Raw genomic sequence first — 20,858 nt, 5'->3', positions numbered from 1 at the left:
TGTTCCTTCAGCCAAGAGGGCAGGTGAGACCCTGCATCCAAAGCTAAGGTCAATGTCATTACATGGATTCAGTCAGGGGGTGCTGCCTCTGCTTCTGAGGCTGGCTCCCTCGTCCTGTCTGCGTCGTGTATATTTCTTCTCTCTTCCACCACAAGCTTTCTAGACACCATTTGGAGAAAAGTAGTCTTTTAAAAAAAAAATGCTTCTGGGGGTGAGTTTACTTGTGCCATTTTACAAAACAGTCCCATCGCCATAGTTGCAAGGGGCAGTGTTTCAAGAGGAATTATTTTCGTGCATATTCTTACTCTTGGTTTTAAGTCTGCACCAGAACAAAGTGGTACAGTATGGGAAGCTCAGTGAACATTTTGGCTTACGTGAAAATGACAAAAATCCTGTGTTTGGAATCATGAATACAGGACTTGAAAATATTATTATCTCTGTATGGATCTATGGTGCAGCCAAATTTGGAAATCATGTACCATTTTGAATATTAAGAGAACTTACCCAAATGACAATGGAGACTCTTCCCCTCTGAAGACAGGTTTCCAGCATTGGGGGAGATTTTAAAGGTTAGAAATAAGGCAAATCGGAGACGACAGATTTGCAGAATTATGCCTGGTGTAGTGAAAGATTTTTTGTGTGTGTCTTTTACTCAGTATTGCCATTAAGGTTATCTAATGATAGTGCATGATAGGAGATTCATAGGAAATACAAGACTTTTCCATGCAATGCTTAATTAAACTGTTGTCATAAGATGTCGTGATGGCCAATAAATTGAACAGCTTTAAATGGGAATTAAGCAAAATTCATGGAGGACAAAATTACTGACAGCTAGCGACCATGAGGTCTGTATATTATTGGGAGTGTTGCAGGCAGTAAGCCTCTCAATATCATTTGCAGTCTTCTGGTTTCCTCATAGATGTCAACAGGTCAGTAAAGAAAACCAAATATTGAACTAGAGAGAGTTTTGGGCTGATTCAGTGGGGCTTCTCTTAATTTTCATTCCTATAAGGCATGTATACTCTCTCTGTACCACTTTGTGAGAAAATTGGATATTACTTTTGTAGAAGAACTTCTTGCCAATGAAAATAAGTAGTCTAACCTTGTTATTAACCCAGCAAGGGATTTTAAAAAAAATAAAAAATAAGGGGACTTTTCAAATATATATCTTCCATGCAAGCATGCAAATCTCATTTCATTCTGAAGAAATGCCAAGTTCAGTAAAGCACAGTTAAGCTGCACTGTGGTTAAGCTGCACCATGTTGCTTGCGCATACATAATCGTTAGCCCCTGAAATTGCGTAAAAAGATTTGTCAAAATGCACATGCAGATTCACTCTTAAGGGCAATCCCTGGTGTCTATATTTTTTTCTCTACCATTCTACTTTAATTTTTTTTTGTCAACTAAAGTTTATCCAGAAGTGTGTACGTTAATGGTGCCGTCATGACAGTGTCTTCTTTCCTTTTACCTGTTCTGTTGTCTAGAATGCAGAACAATCACCTGCTCCCCCCCCCCTTCGTGATGTACTTTTCTGGCTAGTATCATGCCTATTTTAGTTATGGTTGGGGGCCAAATATAAAGCATCATAGTAGCATGACCCAGATTTTATGCAACCGATACATAACCTAATAACATTTAAAATACATCAGAAAAATTACACAGCCCAAGGCCTGCATACTAGGAGAATTGTGTAATATGGTCAAGTTAGGATTGATTGTTAATTACTTAGCATGAATCTCATGCAAAAACTTAACAGGTGCAGGTAGTCCTGGATTCATTTAGTGACTGTTCTAAGTTACAACATCACTGAAAAGGGTGACTTACGGCCGTTTTTCACAGTTACAACTGTTGCTGCATCCCTGTGGTCACATGATCAAAATTCCGCCGCTTGGCAACTGGTTCATATTTATGACAATTGCAGAGTCCTGGGGTCATGTGATCCACCACTTGTGACTTTCTGACAAGCAAAGTCAATGGGGAAGTCAAACTCACTGATCAGTTGTGTTATTAACTTAACAGCTTCAGTGATTCACTTAACTGTGGCAAAAAAGGTTGTAAAATGGGACAAAATTCCCTTAACAACTGACTCACTTAGCAACATAGATTTTGGGCTCAATTGTGATAATAAGTCCAGGACTACCTGTAATGTGTGAATTGTGTTTTATTGTCTACCTGTTTTTTTACAAAAATAAAACTACTGTTGTAATACATATTCTGTGTCGTTATTCTTCTGTGAGCTATTACTCAATTGTGATATGATATTTTAGTATTTATGTTGGGTCAGTCTTGAGCTATATTAACTATGCATGCTAGTTGGTATATTTCCTATTAATTGCCAAATAATAGCCTAATCCTCTGGGGCCCTTTGTTAATTGCAGAACTCAAAAACTAGACAAGGCTACCTAAATTGAATCTTTCCTTTAACAGGCAGCCAGAAGAAGGGATTGCTTATATTTTGGAAATGTGTATATCAAAAAATAAAAGGTGAATAACTTAAAAGTATGGAAAATAGCAGCTTCTAAGGCAAAATGTGTTAAAGAGCCTTATGATACAAAATATTTTAATATAGCATTTAATACATGTAACTTTAGAAATCTTTTTAATCCTTTAAGATATTTTACCGGCAACTTGAGATTATTATCCCATATAGTCTTGGCAAAAGCTGCTGCCAATTTTTCCTTATTTAGACAATTTTGCATTTGCTCTAATTAAACAAAGTATTTTGAGATGTCTCATTCTTGCTATGGAATGATGCCTGAAGGGACCCAGGCTATGATACAATGCCAGGACTAATTATTTGCATTAGCTAGGAAAAAAATGATTTTCCTGTATTCCATCAATGGAATCCTGGTGTTACAATGCATTAAGCAATGGTCTTTTTTTTTAATTTCCCATAATTTGTTCTGTAAGAAAGCAATGGTTCTGTTAGTAGAATCCATGGGACAAAAAAAGATTAACTTGTTTGCATTGTCCTCTGCAATTTGAGAAATAGAAAAGACCTATATCCATTTACAATCAGCATTGGTGCAACTTGGATAAATGCTGTGAAACTGCACGCTACCTTTTATAAAATCACATACAGATGAGCACTTTTTGCTATTAGTTTAGGTGAAGTCACACAATGTGGTGGTAGAGGGCGATTTAAAAGGAAATTCCTCCTAACGTTTTCCCTGTATTTGGAAACGAAAGTTGGGGATCACTTACCTTTATAACCTTATTTATCTTAATCTTTTTTTTTTATTCAGAGAGTTTAGAATGTTGGATGTAAACATTTGGTGAGGAAAGTAGGATTTTAATTCCATCCTGATTTAAAAACACTAGCCTTTAGTATAGTACTATGAGGAGTTTTAAACCTTGTTTTTCTGCTAATCGCTTGGTAAGCCTGAGTCTCCCTGAGAGTGGGTGGCTAAATTTTATAAATAAAGTCCAAATCTTCATGTGGGCAATATTTGATAGTTAGAAACGTTATCCCTCATAGGGACTTTGGAAATCCCTGAGCTTGAGTGTTTGCTTGCAGACTTTTTATTAGATAACTTCATCAGTGCTACTGAGTGTGTAATTTGCTCCCTGTTCACGTGCAGTAGCTTGCCCTGCCATTGTTAGTAGAGGTGTGGTTTCCTGGCAGTTCCTTGATTAAGGTATTTCTGTTTGATCATTTAGCAATAGCAATAGCACTTAGATTTACTGTATATACCACTTCACAGTACAGTCTTCTCTAAACGGATTACAGAGTTAGCATACTGCCCCCAACAATCTGGGTCCTCGTTTTACCAACCTCAGAAGGATGGAAGGCTGAGTCAATCTTGAGCCTGGTGAGATTTGAACTGCCAGATTGCAGGCAAACGGTAGTCAGAGAAATAGCCTGCAGTACTGCATTCTCATCACTGTGCCACAGCGGCTCCCTGCCAGGTATTATTTCCCTGCCAGGTATTATTTTCTGCATATTGGCTGCTACAGAATGTATTCTGGTCTTTGTGTTTCCTCCTGCTACTATATAAACAAGGAGCAAACCCCACACACCCCTGGTGCTGATGATATTACTTAGTTGGATAATAAAATGTCTGCAAGCTAACAATCAAATTCAGAGAGCACCAAGGACCCCACAGTTCAACCTTGAATTATACATGTTCTCTTCTATGGAAACATTATCTCTTTCCTGCGTGAGAATCCTTCAGGCTTGGTTTGCCTGCTAAGGTGATAAGAAAAAAATGTTTTTGTTCATCAAAGATTATATTTCAGTGCATGACACAGATGAATTGCATAGCTAATAAAAATGTAGATATTTTGGAATGGGAACCTCTTTGGAGAAAGCAACCATATGCTACCAAAATAGTATTGAGTGCTCATTAGGCTAACGTAACCTCCATCCTTGGAAGATCCATTTATTCTAATCACTATTCTAATCGTTTTTATTCTTCCAAATTTCTGGAATTTTCATTTTTAGAAAGAAAAACAAAGTAACAGAATTAAATAACGTTGATTGGCTATTTTTAGAGACATAAATCAATAACCACTACTAATGTATTCTGCGTAACATTAACACATAGTGCCACCCAAGACGTCGTTCAAGGAAGCCTAATAATATTGTAAACATGTAATCAAACATCCCTTTGGGGCAAACTGTTAGAACCTGGTTCCAGATGGGGTTGCTGGATTTCTTCAACGATTACAAGGCAGGAATGTGCTGTCTAATGAGCCTGAATAACACCTTTATTCTGGGGTTTCTTAGGTGATTCTACCAGATCTTGCAGTCTTGAGGATAGCAGTTTATGACGACAACAATAAGTTGATTGGTCAAAGGATATTGCCACTGGATGGGCTTCAGGCAGGCTATCGACACATTTCCCTTCGAAATGAAGGCAACAAGCCATTGTCTCTGCCAACGGTTTTCTGCAACATTGTACTTAAAACTTATGTGCCTGATGGTTTTGGAGGTAAATGCTTCAGTCATATATTTTATTTGGAGGGAATTAATTGGGAAGGATTATGGACATTTTACAGCACAATTCAGAAACTAGGCCCTATCAATCCACGGCCCACTCTTTATGCCTTTCAGCCAGGCTGACAAAAATGGATAATGCATGTAATCACCTATTGAGGTGGGAAGCTCACAGAATAACTTTATGCAAGTATAAAAATAAGCTTAACACGTTTTAAAAATCCATACGCACACACTGTCTTCCTCCCCAACTTTCCAGCAGAGTATTTTAGCTCAGCCTAACATACAATGTAGTTCCATCTGCTTTATATCTTTCCTGCAGCTACTGTAGCCCTTGCCCCCATAACTGTAGTTGCCTAACCATTGAGAGTCTTGAATATTTCTTAGGCTTGTGCTGAAAATAATGGAAAATTTTTGCAATGAACCTGGGAATTTTATCACACGTTTCCCCCCCCCCCAGTCCCATTGAAATGAGTGCAGATTAAGCCTTTTAGCAGATTAGAGCTGGAAATGAGAGGTAGGGTCTCTGAAAGTGTCTTTTGTAAGAGGCCTGCTTCCCATTTACAGAAGTTTTGTGGCATGCGGGAAACGGAATTTGCCTTGTTTGCTATTCGTTTGAGATGGGTGGCCATACTGATTGATGGATTGATTGATTGATTGATGCTCCTAAACTAAGGAATGCATACCTTTGAAAGTCCCAATTTGATATGGAATTGGAAAGATGAGTAGTAGTAGTAGTAGTAGTAGTAGTAGTAGTAGTAGTAGTAGTAGTATCAGATGGCATTAAGACAACTGATAAAATACTCTTCTGTGATCTTCAGGGCTTCGCATATTTCATTAAACCAAGGAAAGACATATCCTGACTTTTTTTAAAAGTAATGGTATGAATGTCACCAATATAGCAGTTAGCAGTAGCAATTAGACTTATATACCGCTTCATAGGGCTTTCAGCCCTCTCTAAGCGGTTTACAGAGTCAGCATATTGCCCCCAACAACAATCTGGGTCCTCATTTTACCCACCTCGGAAGGATGGAAGGCTGAGTCAACCCTGAGCCGGTGAGATTTGAACAGCCGAACTACAGAACTGCAGTCAGCTGAAGTAGCCTGCAGTGCTGCATTTAACCACTGCGCCACCTCGGCTATAGGGAAATCTTGTCCTTGAGAAATTGTTGGGGAATTTTTCATCCCTCTGGAAAAATGAAAATGAATGGTCTGCCCATTTCTCTGACCCTCAAACATTTTTTTATCTCATTCTTTCTCCAAGTCCAAAGATCCAGGATAGCTTGGTATAATAGCCACCAAGGCTGTTTGAAAACACTCATTTGACCTTGTCTCTTAATAATGGTGAACATAATGAGGAAAAAACTCTGCCCCAACTGCCCAATGCCTGATTCTTCAAGGTAGCTATTTTAGCAAGCAAAGTGAAAGGGAGGGGGGGAGGATGTTGGGATGTGTATCAGATATTTTGATTGGACAACAACACAATGGGATGGTATTAATCAGAACAGAGCCTCTTCTGCCCCCAATAAAACTCAAGTAGTTTTGTTTTACTTCTATCTATGATGTGATTGTGTGTATTGAAATAAGATTTGAATAGTGTGCAGAATATTAGGCATATTTCTGGAATTACTGCAAGATGGTGCACGCATTGGTAATAAGAGGTTTTGTGTGAAGTTTTTGTGACTATTATTATTTTTTAAACAAGACCAATTTACAAAGCCACTAGATATGAAATGTCAGCAAGAGGTCCAGCAAAGTACATACTTCCCTGATAAATAGGGTGATGTGGGGAGAAGCATGTCTTTATCATGCACAGGCAATGTTTGGCCTTTCCACACATGAAGAAAGCAAGATTTGGGGCAGTTGTACATGTATGCACTCTCACATGCACACTCACATTCACACACACATATACATATCTTGCTCCCCTAGCATAAAAAGTGCTGTGTGTGTTCATGCATGTTACTTTTTTCGTACTATTTCTCTTAAACGGAAGATGGAACCTGTTGCATCCCTTAGATTTATGAAGACTTTCCATTTTATCACTTCTCACAATTAGGGAGACAGTAATGCATGATAAAATTAAGCAGAGCAGTTGGTAGGAATTATGTGATGGGCTTTAAAGGGATCTGAAGTTGAAAATAGCTTTGACTACTTATTTAAATTCCTTTTTAGATATTGTGGATGCCTTGTCAGATCCAAAGAAATTTTTATCTGTCATGGAGAAAAGAGCAGACCAGATGAGAGCTATGGGAATTGAAACGGTAAGCAGTAATTAACCTTGGATAGGGAATTGATTTGCATTTTTTTTTCCAGGAGCCTCTTTTAGCAGAATATTTAAAAGATTAGAATGACAGACAACATTGGCTGACTTTTCTGTTGCTTCACCATGGCTAAAATTAAACATTATTTATATTATCAGGAGTGTAGAAGGTAAGTTTCAAAGGAGATGGCTGGAGGCAAAATTCTGGTGCTCTTCCTCTCCTCTACTTTATGCCATTGTGTCCCAGCAATACCACTCTGGATTCTATATGGAAAGGAGAGACTTTGCATAAAGAAACTAAGAAGTGCAAATTTAATATCAGAACTAAGAACAAGGAAATGGTTATAGCAGAGTACTTTAGCTTTCCAGGACATATCTCAATGTAGCAATTTGGGAACTACTCCCCCCCGCCCAATCATAGGTGAGACAGTTCACCTTCATAGAATTCAGGCTTTCAGACGTTCAGAACAAACCCAGTTTGTTCTTACACATTACAAGTGTGAACTGATAAGGCGCTTGTGATCTGTCCCCCATAGAACGTTCATCTGCATTATTACCATGTCTTCGCTACTCCTCTCGCTACTCCTCTCCATCCCTATGCAGTTTAATCCTATTTCAGTGGCGCCACTCTGATGAAGGGAACTGCTGCCGCAAAAGCTCGTGCCTTAAAATGAAAATAGTTTTCAAAAATGCTACCAAATAATTTCTGATCTCTTCTTCTACAGTCATTTAGGGCATTGGAGCCCTTGTTGGGTACCTGATGCTTTATTGTTGATGATCAGATATATCATTATTGTTTTATGCTTTTTGTTTTACATATATATTTATTGTTTTGCTTTGTACTGTTACTCGACAGTACACACAACCCGATTCAGTTGAAATCAGGAAGCATAAATAAATAAATAAGATTTTGCCTCTTAAGATGAAATGGTAAGTTTGTAATCCAGGGACTAGAAAACATCTGTAGTGTTGCCTGTAAGCAATCTGGAAAAAAAACCTATGACCCCAAAGCCTCTCACAAAATTGTACCATCAAAATTGGCAGCAAATTTCAATATGTTTTTCCAAGGAGAAATTAAACATAGCAAACATGTTAAGCCACTAAGAGGCTTAACACACTAATAGCACTATATTCAACTCTTCGCCAAAACTGAGTTCACTGCATTGCTATCATGACCATGGCTGCCAAAATGTTAACTTAGGAATAGTTAAGCCACTAAAAAGATGCCTATCTCTGTGCTAAGCAATATGAGTCATTTCAGACTCTTTGAATACTAAGTCCATAAGCTTTTGAATTGAAATGGAGAGCATGCTAATAATAAATGTGAACAAGGAAAATTGTCACTTTTTTTTTCAGTATGCAATGGTTCTGTTACTGCTGGCTGGTCTTTTTCAGGTTTCCATTCCCTCTATACACACACATACTCATACACACACAGAGAGAGACAGATAGACACAGACACACTCTCCAATTATACTTAATTAGTGGTCATGCACAATTTTTTGGTTTTTCAACATTCATTTAAGACAGATAGGGGGGCTTCCTACATAGGCAGTGCTAATTTTAAGTACATGAGCACCCCTTTCAAACTCTTGAGAATCTTATTAATTTATACAATAATACACCACGAACTTTAGAAACAGACACACATACACTACCACTTGGTAAGAGATTTTGCCCAGCGGTTCCTCTAATTAGTCTCTTTTGATTCTAATTGCTGTTCTACCTTTCCCAGTTGTGCATTTGGGTTTTATGTCTGGTGAGGAGAAGATGTAGATTAGGGGTGTAAAACTCGCAATGACATGTTGTCACGCAGCTTTTTCCCCCTTTGCTAAACTGGGGGTGGCATGGCCAGCATGTGATGCATCCGGCCCGTGGGCTGTGAGTTTGACACCCCTGATGTAGACAGTTGGATGAAACCAGAGGGAAGCACATAAGGTAACATTGCCTAACTGTCCTTGTACAGCACTAATGGTAAAAAGGGAATAAGATGGCCTGGTTATTATGATGCTTGCCAAGATGTTTCAATGACAGTCATTGACATTGGGACTTCTTGCATCCTGCCCTTTGATACTTGATTTAGATCTCAGTTTCTTTGATTGTTTCAATTTTTCATACTGGCCCTTCCAGATTTGTCCATGGTATCCTTTTTAAAAGGCCTTATTTCTTACAGAGTGACATAGCTGATGTTCCAAATGACACATCGAAGAACGATAAGAAGGGGAAAATTAATAACGCTAAAGCAAATGTTACTCCTCAAACTAGCTCTGAAGTCAGATCAAATCCCATTTCCAGTACAGGACCTGGTACTGAAATTAAGAAAGGTAAGCAAACATCTAGAAGATGACTACTGTATTCAGATACTCTCTGTATCATATTTCTCCTGATCGTAGTTAGAGTACCTATGATGCGTTAAGGGAAAATATTTATCCTTCTTTGTAATAATCTGGATATCTTTTCAGCAAGTGTATATAATTCAATAAAGTGACATTGAAGTAAGTAACAATGCTGAAAATATGTTCTCTATTTTTAAGGTATAGATCTTATTCCTCAAATCAAGATAGAAGACCTAAAACAGATGAAGGTAAATTTATGCTTCAGTTAAGCAGTCCCTTGTTTGAGAATGACTTACGGTATTTTCTGATGTTTTCCTTTGCGGTTGAAAATCCAAATGTCCTTAATAAATAATTAATTAAGAATAAGATTTCATTTTTCTTGGCCTTTAATCCACTCGGGGTTTCATTTTATTTTAGGGAAGCCTTTTCAATTATATGGAAGAAGTGGTTAAGAGCTGTTAGGAGCTGGTGCCTGACACTTTGCTTTTCTCCCACGTCATGGAGTGTATTCTAGAACGACTGTAAAATAGCAAGGGAGAAAATAAGAGTTTCTGTTATCATTAATCTGGGCACACGAGAATTTACATGAAATCTGTGCACCTTTGATTCAAAGATGGCAACTTGATTTTTAAACCTGTTAAAAGTTGCAACGAGTTTTGATTTTAATTTGCACATCACTCAAAGCCATAATGTGGTGTCTTGGTTTTGGTTTCTTTATTTATTTTATATACTGCACATCTCACTGTCCCAGGTATATGATTGAGCACTTTCTGAAAATCTAGCCATTGTGACTTAAGTAAATCATGTTTTCAAAAATTTTTGCCTTTACACATTGTGAAGAGTCAGTTTTAAAATCAAGACCGCTGTTTTCAAGTCTTTCTGGTTTAGATGTTTTTAAAACATTTTTTTTTTAAATTTGGAACAGGCATATATAAAACATTTGAAAAAACAGCAAAAAGAACTGACTGCTTTGAAGAAGAGGCATGCCAAGGTAGGATATCTTTTGTTTTCTCTTTTCAGAGCTGGGGTACTTAAAATTTAAAATGGAGCAATGGTCTTTGCAAAACCATATATTAAAATAATGTATGCCATTGGTTCTTAAATATGTTTCTGTTTTCATAGATAGCATCACTCTATGGAACATTACTCTGTTCTCCAGAAGAAATTTAAGTAGTACATGACTTCTATTTCTCTGACCCTCAGGCTAAGCTAGTGATGATGATTAGATATTTAACCAAAAATATATGATTTGTAATTGCATAACTTGAGAGTGAGCAATAGTAGCCTAGTGCAAAAGGCATGCATAACATTTCAAAAGTTCTGAATCAGGAATTCATTTCGAATACAAGCACTGACAGTATATGTATGTAATTCCCTTCAGCATCCATTAGCACAATAAAAATATTTTATTCTTCCTTTTTCAAAAAGAATTAAAATTTTAAAATGTGCTTAGGAATCTCAGGATGCTTTCTAGAGATATGAAATTGGGGTGGGGGCCCATTTTGCTCCAAACTCAGCATTAAAAAGTCCTATTGTGAAGATTCTGTTAGTATCCCATATTCCAACTCCATAGTCAATCTATTTTAAGGATTTTGCAGTTGGGAACTTGAGACCTGCCCTGCCTTCCCTTATTTTTTTTACACAGAAGTAGCTGGATTAACAGTCCATTCTGGGAGCTGTCTATCATTTATTTGGGTAAACATATCTATTTAAAAAAATTAATAACATGTCAAAATTTCTATAGTGGACAATGAAAGCATCCTTTAACTAACGTTCAACAGCCTAGTTTGCTGCCACAACTTCCTAGAGGACAACTCCACAAATAAACAGGAGGAATGGATTAATTTTTGCACTGCTCATGGCTAGTATAAATAGACTTCTCTGCCTACAAAATTCCCCAGGCTATTGCATTTGCATCTTGAAAGCCCAACCACATAGCAGCATAGATACTCTGCTTAACGACCATAACTGCTACTAGAATCTTCATTGCTAAATGAAGCAGTCATTAGGTGAAACATTACGCGCCCACACCATGTAGCAACAGCACTTTTGGTAGTCCTGGTGTTGCAGTTGTTAGGCCAGGACTGAACTGTTATTAGGTGAGGACCTCACACTTCTCCTACCCTGCTATGCTCACCTCCATTTCAGCTCCTTCACATTTTAGCCTTTTCAGCCACACTGCACTATGTTGTCCCTGCTGCCCGGGGAGTACTAAAAGCTATATTGAAAGCAATATATTTTGTCCAATGCTTGGGCTACATGTATATTATCCTGTTTGAAACTTAAATGGAGCATTTTGTTTAAATCTGAACCTAGTTGGGTTCTTTTCAGTATCCCTTTTCAGTGCCATCCTATGGAAGAAATAGTTGGACAGGGTATATGATACTCTGCTATGACAATTCGCCACAGCCAACTCACCGTGGCCAACTTACCATGGCCAACTCACTATTCGACAACTTGCCATGGCCATCTAGCTACAGGACAACTTGCTGTGGGACAAGAGTTACACTAATATCAAAGAAATGGTGGAATAGAATCATTAAAGAAAGGATGCAAAAGGAGGGACAGAATGAAATGTGAATGGCAAAAATTAAAATATTTATTTATTTAACATAATTAAATAGAATTGTTAAATTGTCCCACAGCAAGTTGTCCCATGGTGAGTTGGCTGTGGCAATTTGGCCCGTTCCTAGTTCGACATATGGATACCATTGTCCAGCAAAGTTTTAATTTCTGAAATGTCAAAGGAAGGTATAAAGAAGTTTTATTGAAACGATATTTCATTTCCCAGGCAATAAAAAAAAACAACTTATGAGTTGGAAAAAGAAAAACATTGTTTTGCGTTTACTATTTGTACACAATAGCCTTGGTTGCTTAGCAGCAGTTATGAGTTCTGAAAGGTGCAACTACCTGGACAGAGGAAGAGAAGGAAGGGAAGGCATGCCAAGGCAATTAGGGAATGAGTTCCTTCGGATATCAGTCTCATTCAGGAGACTTCGTTGATTTAGCAGCCTGATGGAATAAAAAGATGTTTGTGCCATTTTGAAACCTTTTAATAGATGCTATAGTGAGGGTTGGAGGGATTTTGTTTTTCTTTCAATGTCCTCCTCTGTTAAAACGCAAATATCTAAATCCTTTGATATGCAGACTGTAGCCTAATATGCCATTTTTTCCCCTCCATTGCAGGAGCACAGTGTCATGCAGAAGTTACACTGCACACAAGTTGACAAAATGGTAGCCCAGTATGACAAAGAGAAGCTATCTTATGAGAAACTCCTTGAGAAGGCGATCAAGAAAAAGGGGTATGGCCTTGTTTAAAAAGCAACATTTTTTGACAGCAGGAAAGAATAATTTAGTTCCATTCTTATTCCCCCAGAAACAGATCAAAGTACCCTTGCACTTGAGACATGCCGTTCTATGTGCGAGACTCCCTAGGGAAGGCTTGTGTATTTGGTTCAGATCAAGAGATTTAAAAATGACACATTCTTTTAAGGGGGAAAATGGGGGTTGGAGGTTATTAGTAAGTAATCTACAAATCATTACACTGACCTCAATGGAGTATTTACATCTTCATCACATGAAAGCTAACAAAAGATCCAAGTTAGGCATAATAAAAGCTGGTCCACATTTACTCATATGTCTGTTCTCATATCTCATCAAGTGTCTCGGTTCTGAATGTACAGTATATATGTTGACCCTGCAAATAGTTCTGAGGATGTATTTAAATCCTATGGAATACAGTATGAAGAGTAGTTGTCAATGGATAGTGTGTTTTTCATGTCAGCTTCGTTAGTCTAACCAGGTTATCTGATCAGGTCAACATCTGATCAAAAAACAAAAATCTGCCTGCTATTGCAATCAACACTTTTCTGTGTAGACAGTATAAATGGAGTGCTTCCTCTCATCAAAACTAGCATGATTTGCCTGGATTCTTTCTGGTGAATGAAACACTAGGCTAATAAAATGAGGAAAACTATGGTGGGTAGCCAGAAGCTTTATAATTAAATTTCTGAAATGCAATAAGATCAAGATGTGATTTTAATATTGCCCCTTGGAATTTTGCAAGATACAAGGTGAGGATCGTGTGATAGTCAACATCTCAACATCCCCTCAAGATTTGGATCATATATCACCATCATTATCATTATCACTGCTGTCACATCTACGCCATATCTCACCATACATAATATCTCACAATAAATCTGAAAAAGCTGCTGATCCCACAACTACACATTGCGGAGTGAAAGCATAAGACATGGTTGCCTCCATTTGTGGTTCTCTTTATGGGAAGAATTATATATATGTACACATATAGTGTGTGTGTGTGTTTGTGTTTGTGTGTATGTGTTTAAGATAGATACTGTATATAAAAGAAACAGACATTGCAATCTCCAGAACTTTTAAAATATATTGCTCACTTAGCTTTCATTAGCCACTGCTAACAGGATGTGTATTTTCAAATACTCTGATGTGTTAAAATAAATATGGATGTTTATTAATACATGTACAGGTAGCCTCAACTTACTCCCACAATTGGGACCAGCATTTCTGTTTCTAAGCAAGGCTGTTTCTAAGTGTATCTCGCCTGATTTTACAACCTTTTTTGCTACATTGTAAATCAAATCACTGCATCATGATTTTTTAAAGGAATCATGTAGTTGCTCAGCAAATCTAGTTTTCCCCACTGATTTTGTTTGCTGGATGCCAGGCGGGAAGGTTGCAAGTGATGATCACATGGCCACGGAATGCTACCGCCATCCTAAAATATACCAGTTGCCAAGTGCCTAAATGTTGATCGTAGGACGGTGGGGATGCCATGAGAATTTAAAGAGTGAGGACCTGTTGCAAATTACTTTTTTTTCCAGTGCCATTGTAACTTCAAATAGTTGTGAAATGAATGATTGTAAATCAAGGATTACTTATGTATGCAGTGCTAGGGACATTCTAGGATTGTTACGATAAATCCTATTTAAATATAGGATGGTTTCCTTCCAGATATTCTTCTTAGTTTCAACCCTCTCACTCCCCCATGGCCACAGGAAAGGGACAAAAACAGTTCTGGCCCAGCAGTATCTACATAATGCCCATTTTTATCTAAACCATAGCTAATTCCCAAATGGTACTTGTATCAATATATTGGAATGGAAAGGTGGACATACGTTTATTAACATTTCTGAAACACCCTGCTGAGTATCTATGGAGATTCTCAATCATCCAAGTCATGGTTGTCCCAAGGATGCTTTTTTCTCAAATGCAACTAGACTTTCTTGGATTTTTTTTTTCTTGAAAACACCAAGAAGCTTCTTTAGTTCGGAAAGTCCAGTTTCCTTTTGGAAAAAAACACCTTTGGGATTCCCTGCTGAGTAGCTTAAAGATTCATTGAGAAACACGGTTCTACAATCTGGACTAACAGGAAAAAGTGAGAAAGACCTAAATCGCCTTTTGTTCTGGGCAGATTGTAATTTTTCTTTCTTTTTTCATCAAGATTAACTAAATAAAGAATAGTTTCACATTTCAGATGGGGATATTACACCGGGTAATAAATAGATGATTAGAATAGAATCATAGAGCTGGACGGGACCTTGGAGATCTTCTAGTCCAACCCCCTGACCAAGGGCAGGGTCCTTATCCAGCCAAGACAAAAGATTGCCCAGTCTGTTCTTGAACATCTCCAGCAATGGCAACAGACCCAAGTTGCATTTCTAAAAACTTTTTTCAAGTTTTGGTTCATCTTCTGAGGTTTATTTGAACAATTTAATTTGAAATGCTTTCTTGAAATACTTCTGTTTTGTTTGTGTATAGAGGAAATAATTGTCTTGAGATGAAAAAAGAAACGGAAAGTAAAGTTCAAATGTTAACATCTGATCATAAATCAAAGGTAAGAGCAAAAGAAGCCCATTTCAGTATGTGACTGTCAAATAGTGAGAGTCATTTCTAGAAGTCGGAAATAAGTTTTGTTTCCCAGGAAATAAAGGGGGAAAAAGACTGCAGGTTCTTTGGACTACTTTGGAAAACAAAGGGAGAGGGCAAGACAGCAAGTAAAAATACAATTTTTTCCCCATTGAAGATTAAACTGGTAGTAAAACAATTTAGCCCACACAGCTGGAATTCCTTAGTGTTAGATCTGACAGCAAAGATTCATGCTATGCTGGTCAAGGACCACAATTTATAAACAAATATTTTCTTTATGCTCATAGATCTGTTTACTTAAACTTGGAGTTCAACATATCACAGTCTAAAACAGTGTTTTTCAAACTTGATGGCTGAGGAATTCCAGGAGTTGAAGTCCACACTTCTTAAAATTACCAAGTTTGAAAAAATATTGGTCTAAAATATTCCATGTTCCATTGAAAGGGACACCATGGCAGGTTCTACTTTAACGTTTCCCCTAATTTTATCTAATATAATTTTAATTTGGGGGAGGAGGCACACAAAAGAAGGATTAAGAACAGAAACAAAATTAGGTTGGAATGCCCTGAGGGACTGCTTAGAAAAGATCTGGGAGAATTCAATGGTTAAGTGTTGTTGAAATTGAGAAAAGATAAATCAACAAAAAGAACTCTGCACAACAACAGAAGTATCGAAAGAAGTTATTGCTGGAAGAAAAAATAAAAGAAATATGAAAGCAAGGGGAAGGGGAAGAACCAATGCGGTGGTACATTGCAAAGCAAACTGGTTAAGGATCCACATTTAAGTGCATGTAAGGATCCATATTTAAGAACAAGTAAAAAGCAGAGTAAGGAAAGGCAACTGAGGCAGAAGGCTATTCCAAGTTCATAAGCAGAATGGGGCCAGCAACATCATTGGAGGGTTCAGTTTGTCAGACTTCCCATGTGGTGTGAAGACTGAAACACAAACTGGAAGGCAGGTGCTATGAGATCAGTGGATGATTGTTTGTTCTTGTCATTAGAACTGTGACTGTTGCCTTCGCTTCAGCCCCAATCATTGCCATTAGAGGGAAATGATTTGTTGACATGCTGGGAGAGAATTGATGGGAGTATAATAGACAAGCCAAGTCAGTAATGGCTTTAGAACATATTGCCTAGGGCTGAGTTCTGTTCACCTATTTTCATTGTTGTGAGTTTGGGTGGTTTATGAAATGGATTATAGAAACAGTTGAAATGATTCCTAAGTGTCTGATAATAGTAGAGCCATATTGGATGGAATAATTTTTAATGTCAGCCCCAAAACCAAGAATGATACATCGTGATTCTTCCAAGCTGAGTTCTTTATTGTTTCACACCTATGGACATAATCTTGGCATTCTAAGCACTTTACTATCTCCATCTACAATACCCTCTGTGAACTATGAGGGAGGGGCAGTCTTCATCCCCTTTCTCTCATACATAATATCTGAATTGAGTTGCCTCTTGCTCCTTTGGAATGCCTCTCTTCCTTCTGGGAATCCACCTCCATACTATATTCCATTACATTGAACTGGATAATGGACTGCAGTTGCTCTTTTTGTCACTTTCAGTGGAGGGTGAGAAGAAGGCTGGAGGTGAAGGCTATTGGTACCCAACTTATCCAACCAATAGGTAGTGGGTGTGCACCATTTTATCTGCCTGGTGGGCATAGGATAGAGCTGCCCATTTATAATTTGACAAAACCTTCCTCAGACAAGACATGAGACACAGGAAAGTAGGCCTTTACCATGTATGGGTAGGAGACAAGATTTCAACTTCAAAGTACTAGTGTTGGGGGAGACGGAATCTGGGGGAAGAGTTTATAGCAGCCCTTGAAACCATTTACTAGGAGTTATCTTTCTTATTTCAGTAACCCTTCTTCATTGGCTGGATGTGGGTTGATGCTACAGCCAATCAGTGTTTGGGGAAATATTTTCTATGGTTCAGGCATTGTTAATTGGCTTTGTAACATAATGTTTTACTTTTCAGCCACTTATGCTGCAGTCATTCATTTTTCCGAGGATTGACTGGGCATTGGGGGTCTATTAGCCAGAAGTGACTAGAGTTTCTGGATTCTCACCACATGGGAAAAGAGGGAAATGTGCATTAACTATCAATTAACCCAGGGAACAAGGGGTTTAGTATAATCCCAAGATTCTGGGTCTACATAAAACATGGATCCAGAAGTGCCTCCTGCATTATCCTTTAAAAATCACGAGTATAAAAGACTGATCCAACTTTTCTTCCTCAAAGGTGAAGGAAATTGTGGCACAGCACACCAAAGAATGGTCTGAGATGATCAACACTCACAGTGCAGAAGAGCAAGAAATGCGTGATCTGCACCTTAGTCAACAGTGTGAACTACTGAAAAAGCTGTTAATTAATGTGCATGAACAGCAGACGCAACAACTGAAGCTTTCCCAGGACAGGTCAGTATAACAGTATACTATTATTCTATTATTTGTTCACTTGGAAATGGTTGAATTTAGCCCAATGTAGGAAAGTAGGAGATGAAAGCACTTCCCATACCATCCAGGCTCACTTAATTAAAAAAAAAACCTTATGTCAGCCGATCATTGTTTTAAAAGTGCAGCCATTTCTCTGAGTGCTGAGAATAATCTAATGTTGATTGTATAATCTTGATGACTGGCAGATCAAAGCGAAGGATATATACTCCTCAATCTAGAACAGGGGTGTCAAACTCAAGGCCCATGAGCAGCATTCGGCCTGTGGGGTATTTAAATTCGACCTGTAGGAAATATCACCCAGATACACCCACGTCACACCTATCCTATTTATTACATATAAATGTAATCAATCAATCAATCAATCAATCAATCAATATCCTCCACGAACTGCACTGGCTACCCATTAGTCTCCGAATCCGCTTCAAGGTGCTGGTCGCTACCTATAAAGCCCTACATGGCATCGGACCCGGGTACCTGAGAGACCGCCTCTTGCCGATCACCTCCTTCAGACCGATTAGAACTCACAGGTTAGGTCTCCTCTGGATTCCATCTGCCAGCCAATGTCGGCTGGCGACCCCCCGGGGGAGAGCCTTCTCTGTTGCAGCTCCAGCCCTCTGGAATGATCTCCCTGTCGAGATCCAGACCCTTACTACCCTCCCGGCCTTCCGCAAAGCCACCAAGTCCTGGCTGCTCCAGCAGGCCGGGGGGCCTGCGAAACATCCAGCTCCATGGAAATTGTGAATGTTGCGGTTTTGTTTTTAAAGTGTTGTCTTTGTCTAGTTTTCCCCTTCCCCTTGTCTATTGTGAGCCGCCCGGAGTCCTTCGGGAGTGGGCGGCATGCAAGACAAATAAATACAAATACAAATATCAAAGGACCGATCCGCCCTGCCTCTCCTGGCCAAAACAGGCCTCCCTGGCCTCCAGCAGCACTGTACTGGCCACAAATGGGCTGTGTTAAGGCCCCACGCAGCCCGTTTTGGCTGGCAAAGTGCTGCTGGAGGTCGGGTAGGCTAAAAATGAGGCATTGGGGGGGGGGGCACATGGCTCCACGTGCCCCATTTTGGCCGGTAAAGTGCTACAGGAGGCATCTGTACCCTCCACTCCCCTCACCCCTTGCTGGCCCATGGAGGAGAACTATACTTCTGATCCGGCCCGCGAAGAAATCCAGTTTGACACCCCTGGTCTACAACATTTAAAATTGAAATTTAAATACCACAATTTTTTTTCTTTTTTTAGAGAAAGTAAAGAAATGCGTGCCAACCAAGCAAAAATTTCAATGGAAAACAGTAAAGCCATAAGCCAAGATAAATCTATCAAAAACAAAGCTGAAAGAGAAAGGTACATATTACATTGTTGGTTATAGAATAAGTTTTATTCAGGAAGATTCATGGGCTATTTTGTTTAATGTGAGTAGAGCAACTTGCCTTCCCACCAAATCATTATTACTTAATACAGTTGGAACCCACCTCAAAAATGTAATGCGAATTCCATTATATTCAAGTAACATTCAGGGGTAAAATTCAGCAGATTCTGACAGGTTCTGTAGAACCAGTATTGGAAATTTTGAGTAGTTCAGAGAACCGGCAAATACCATCTCTGGCTGGCCCCAGAGTGGGGTGGGAATGGAGATTTTGCAGAATCCTTCCCCTGCCACGCCCACCAAGCCACACCCACATAACCGGTAGTAAAAAAAATTCAATTTTACCATTAGTAACATTCCAATAAATATTTGGCTGAAGGAATTAGAGGCTATTTTATCCTGAAGAGAGAGGAGCCTTTCTGTATTTCTAAAGTTTAGGTACTTTTGCAAATATTGGAATACTTCTAAGTGTTGTGTTCACTTCATCTTGGGTGGGATTGATGATATATAAGGGCTAGAACTGAGAAAAACAAGATCTCAGTTAATATGTATGATAGGTGATTGTCAAGGCAGATACTGTATATGGTAAGAGTCTTAGACAATTAAATTAGCATTTCCTTGCTTCCCTCTTGTTTCTTTTTCCATATCTTGTAACTGACCACTTTTCAAGAGTCAATTACATGAATTCAGAAATATGTTACTAAGAGTTAAAAATCCGTGCACCATTGTCCAACTCATTCCATTTAATGGTGTGATTTGGACCATATTCTGTTCTAACCAAAGCTTCCTTGATAATTCAATTCAAGTCCTTCATGGCACAAAATTTCCACTTCTATCCCCAGATTTATTATTTCAGAAAGGTTTATTATAATGGACAAGTTCATACAAAGCTCTTGCTAAATGCTAATAATAAAGAGTTGTGGACTAATCTTAGACAGGCCATAAAGACATAATTATTATTGTTAGATCTTAGGGTTAGAAAGCATTTTAGTTATCTGTTAATAGTCACTTATTCTAAACCTTAACTTTTTATTTCTGGAAAGAGTGTAATCTGATATATTTTATACTGGTCTGTGACTGAAGAGGAGGTAGGCTCTTAGCATTTTTTCAATGACATTTTGATGTGTAATACAACTAGACACTACAGTAGTAAATATATCATTCATAGGCGTGTGAGGGAGCTGAATAGCAGTAACACAAAGAAGTTTCTGGAAGAAAGAAAACGGGTGAGTAGTTAATCATTTGAAATATCATAAACTTTTTTTAAATTGGTGAACTGTTTTCCAAGATCTGATGGAACTGAGTAGATTGAAAGACAGAAGGCATAGTGGAAATAGGAACTGTTCATGAAATAAATACCATACAGCATTTTTAGAAGTCGTGACTTGAAAAAAGGAATATTTGGGGGCTTTGGGTCCAAACTAGGACAGAAAAGGTTATCTGTGACTAACTGAAGTCTGAAGGCAGATCATTTTTTCTGCCCTGGTTCTGTTGGATATTCATGTGCATTTTATCAAGTATCTGCCTTTCTCTAAGCACTTTCCTAATTTACAAAATATGTCCCTGAATATAATATATGTGTTCTA

General features: G+C 38.3%; 1 protein-coding gene across 5 annotated transcripts in view; it reads left to right on the top strand.

Moving 5' to 3' along the window:
- Nucleotides 1-20,858, top strand: part of PLCB4 (phospholipase C beta 4) — a 164,911-nt gene that overhangs the window by 134,903 nt on the left and 9,150 nt on the right. For all 5 annotated transcript variants that reach the window (XM_087716870.1, XM_087716868.1, XM_087716869.1 and 2 more), the window contains 10 exons: nt 4,730-4,934; nt 7,115-7,203; nt 9,376-9,526; nt 9,737-9,786; nt 10,464-10,529; nt 12,725-12,840; nt 15,341-15,416; nt 17,698-17,873; nt 19,149-19,250; nt 20,441-20,498. In XM_087716870.1, the coding sequence (XP_087572996.1) occupies nt 4,730-4,934; nt 7,115-7,203; nt 9,376-9,526; nt 9,737-9,786; nt 10,464-10,529; nt 12,725-12,840; nt 15,341-15,416; nt 17,698-17,873; nt 19,149-19,250; nt 20,441-20,498 (1,089 nt within the window). The remainder of the gene's footprint in view (nt 1-4,729; nt 4,935-7,114; nt 7,204-9,375; nt 9,527-9,736; nt 9,787-10,463; nt 10,530-12,724; nt 12,841-15,340; nt 15,417-17,697; nt 17,874-19,148; nt 19,251-20,440; nt 20,499-20,858) is intronic.

The sequence above is a fragment of the Thamnophis sirtalis genome, unplaced genomic scaffold (assembly GCF_051295495.1).
Source record: "Thamnophis sirtalis isolate CommonGarterSnake01/CBP01778 unplaced genomic scaffold, rThaSir2_p1.2 scaffold_5, whole genome shotgun sequence".
Lineage (NCBI taxonomy): Eukaryota > Metazoa > Chordata > Lepidosauria > Squamata > Natricidae > Thamnophis > Thamnophis sirtalis.
The sequence above is the reverse complement of the archived record's forward strand: the minus strand, read 5'-3'. Positions and strand labels throughout refer to the sequence as shown.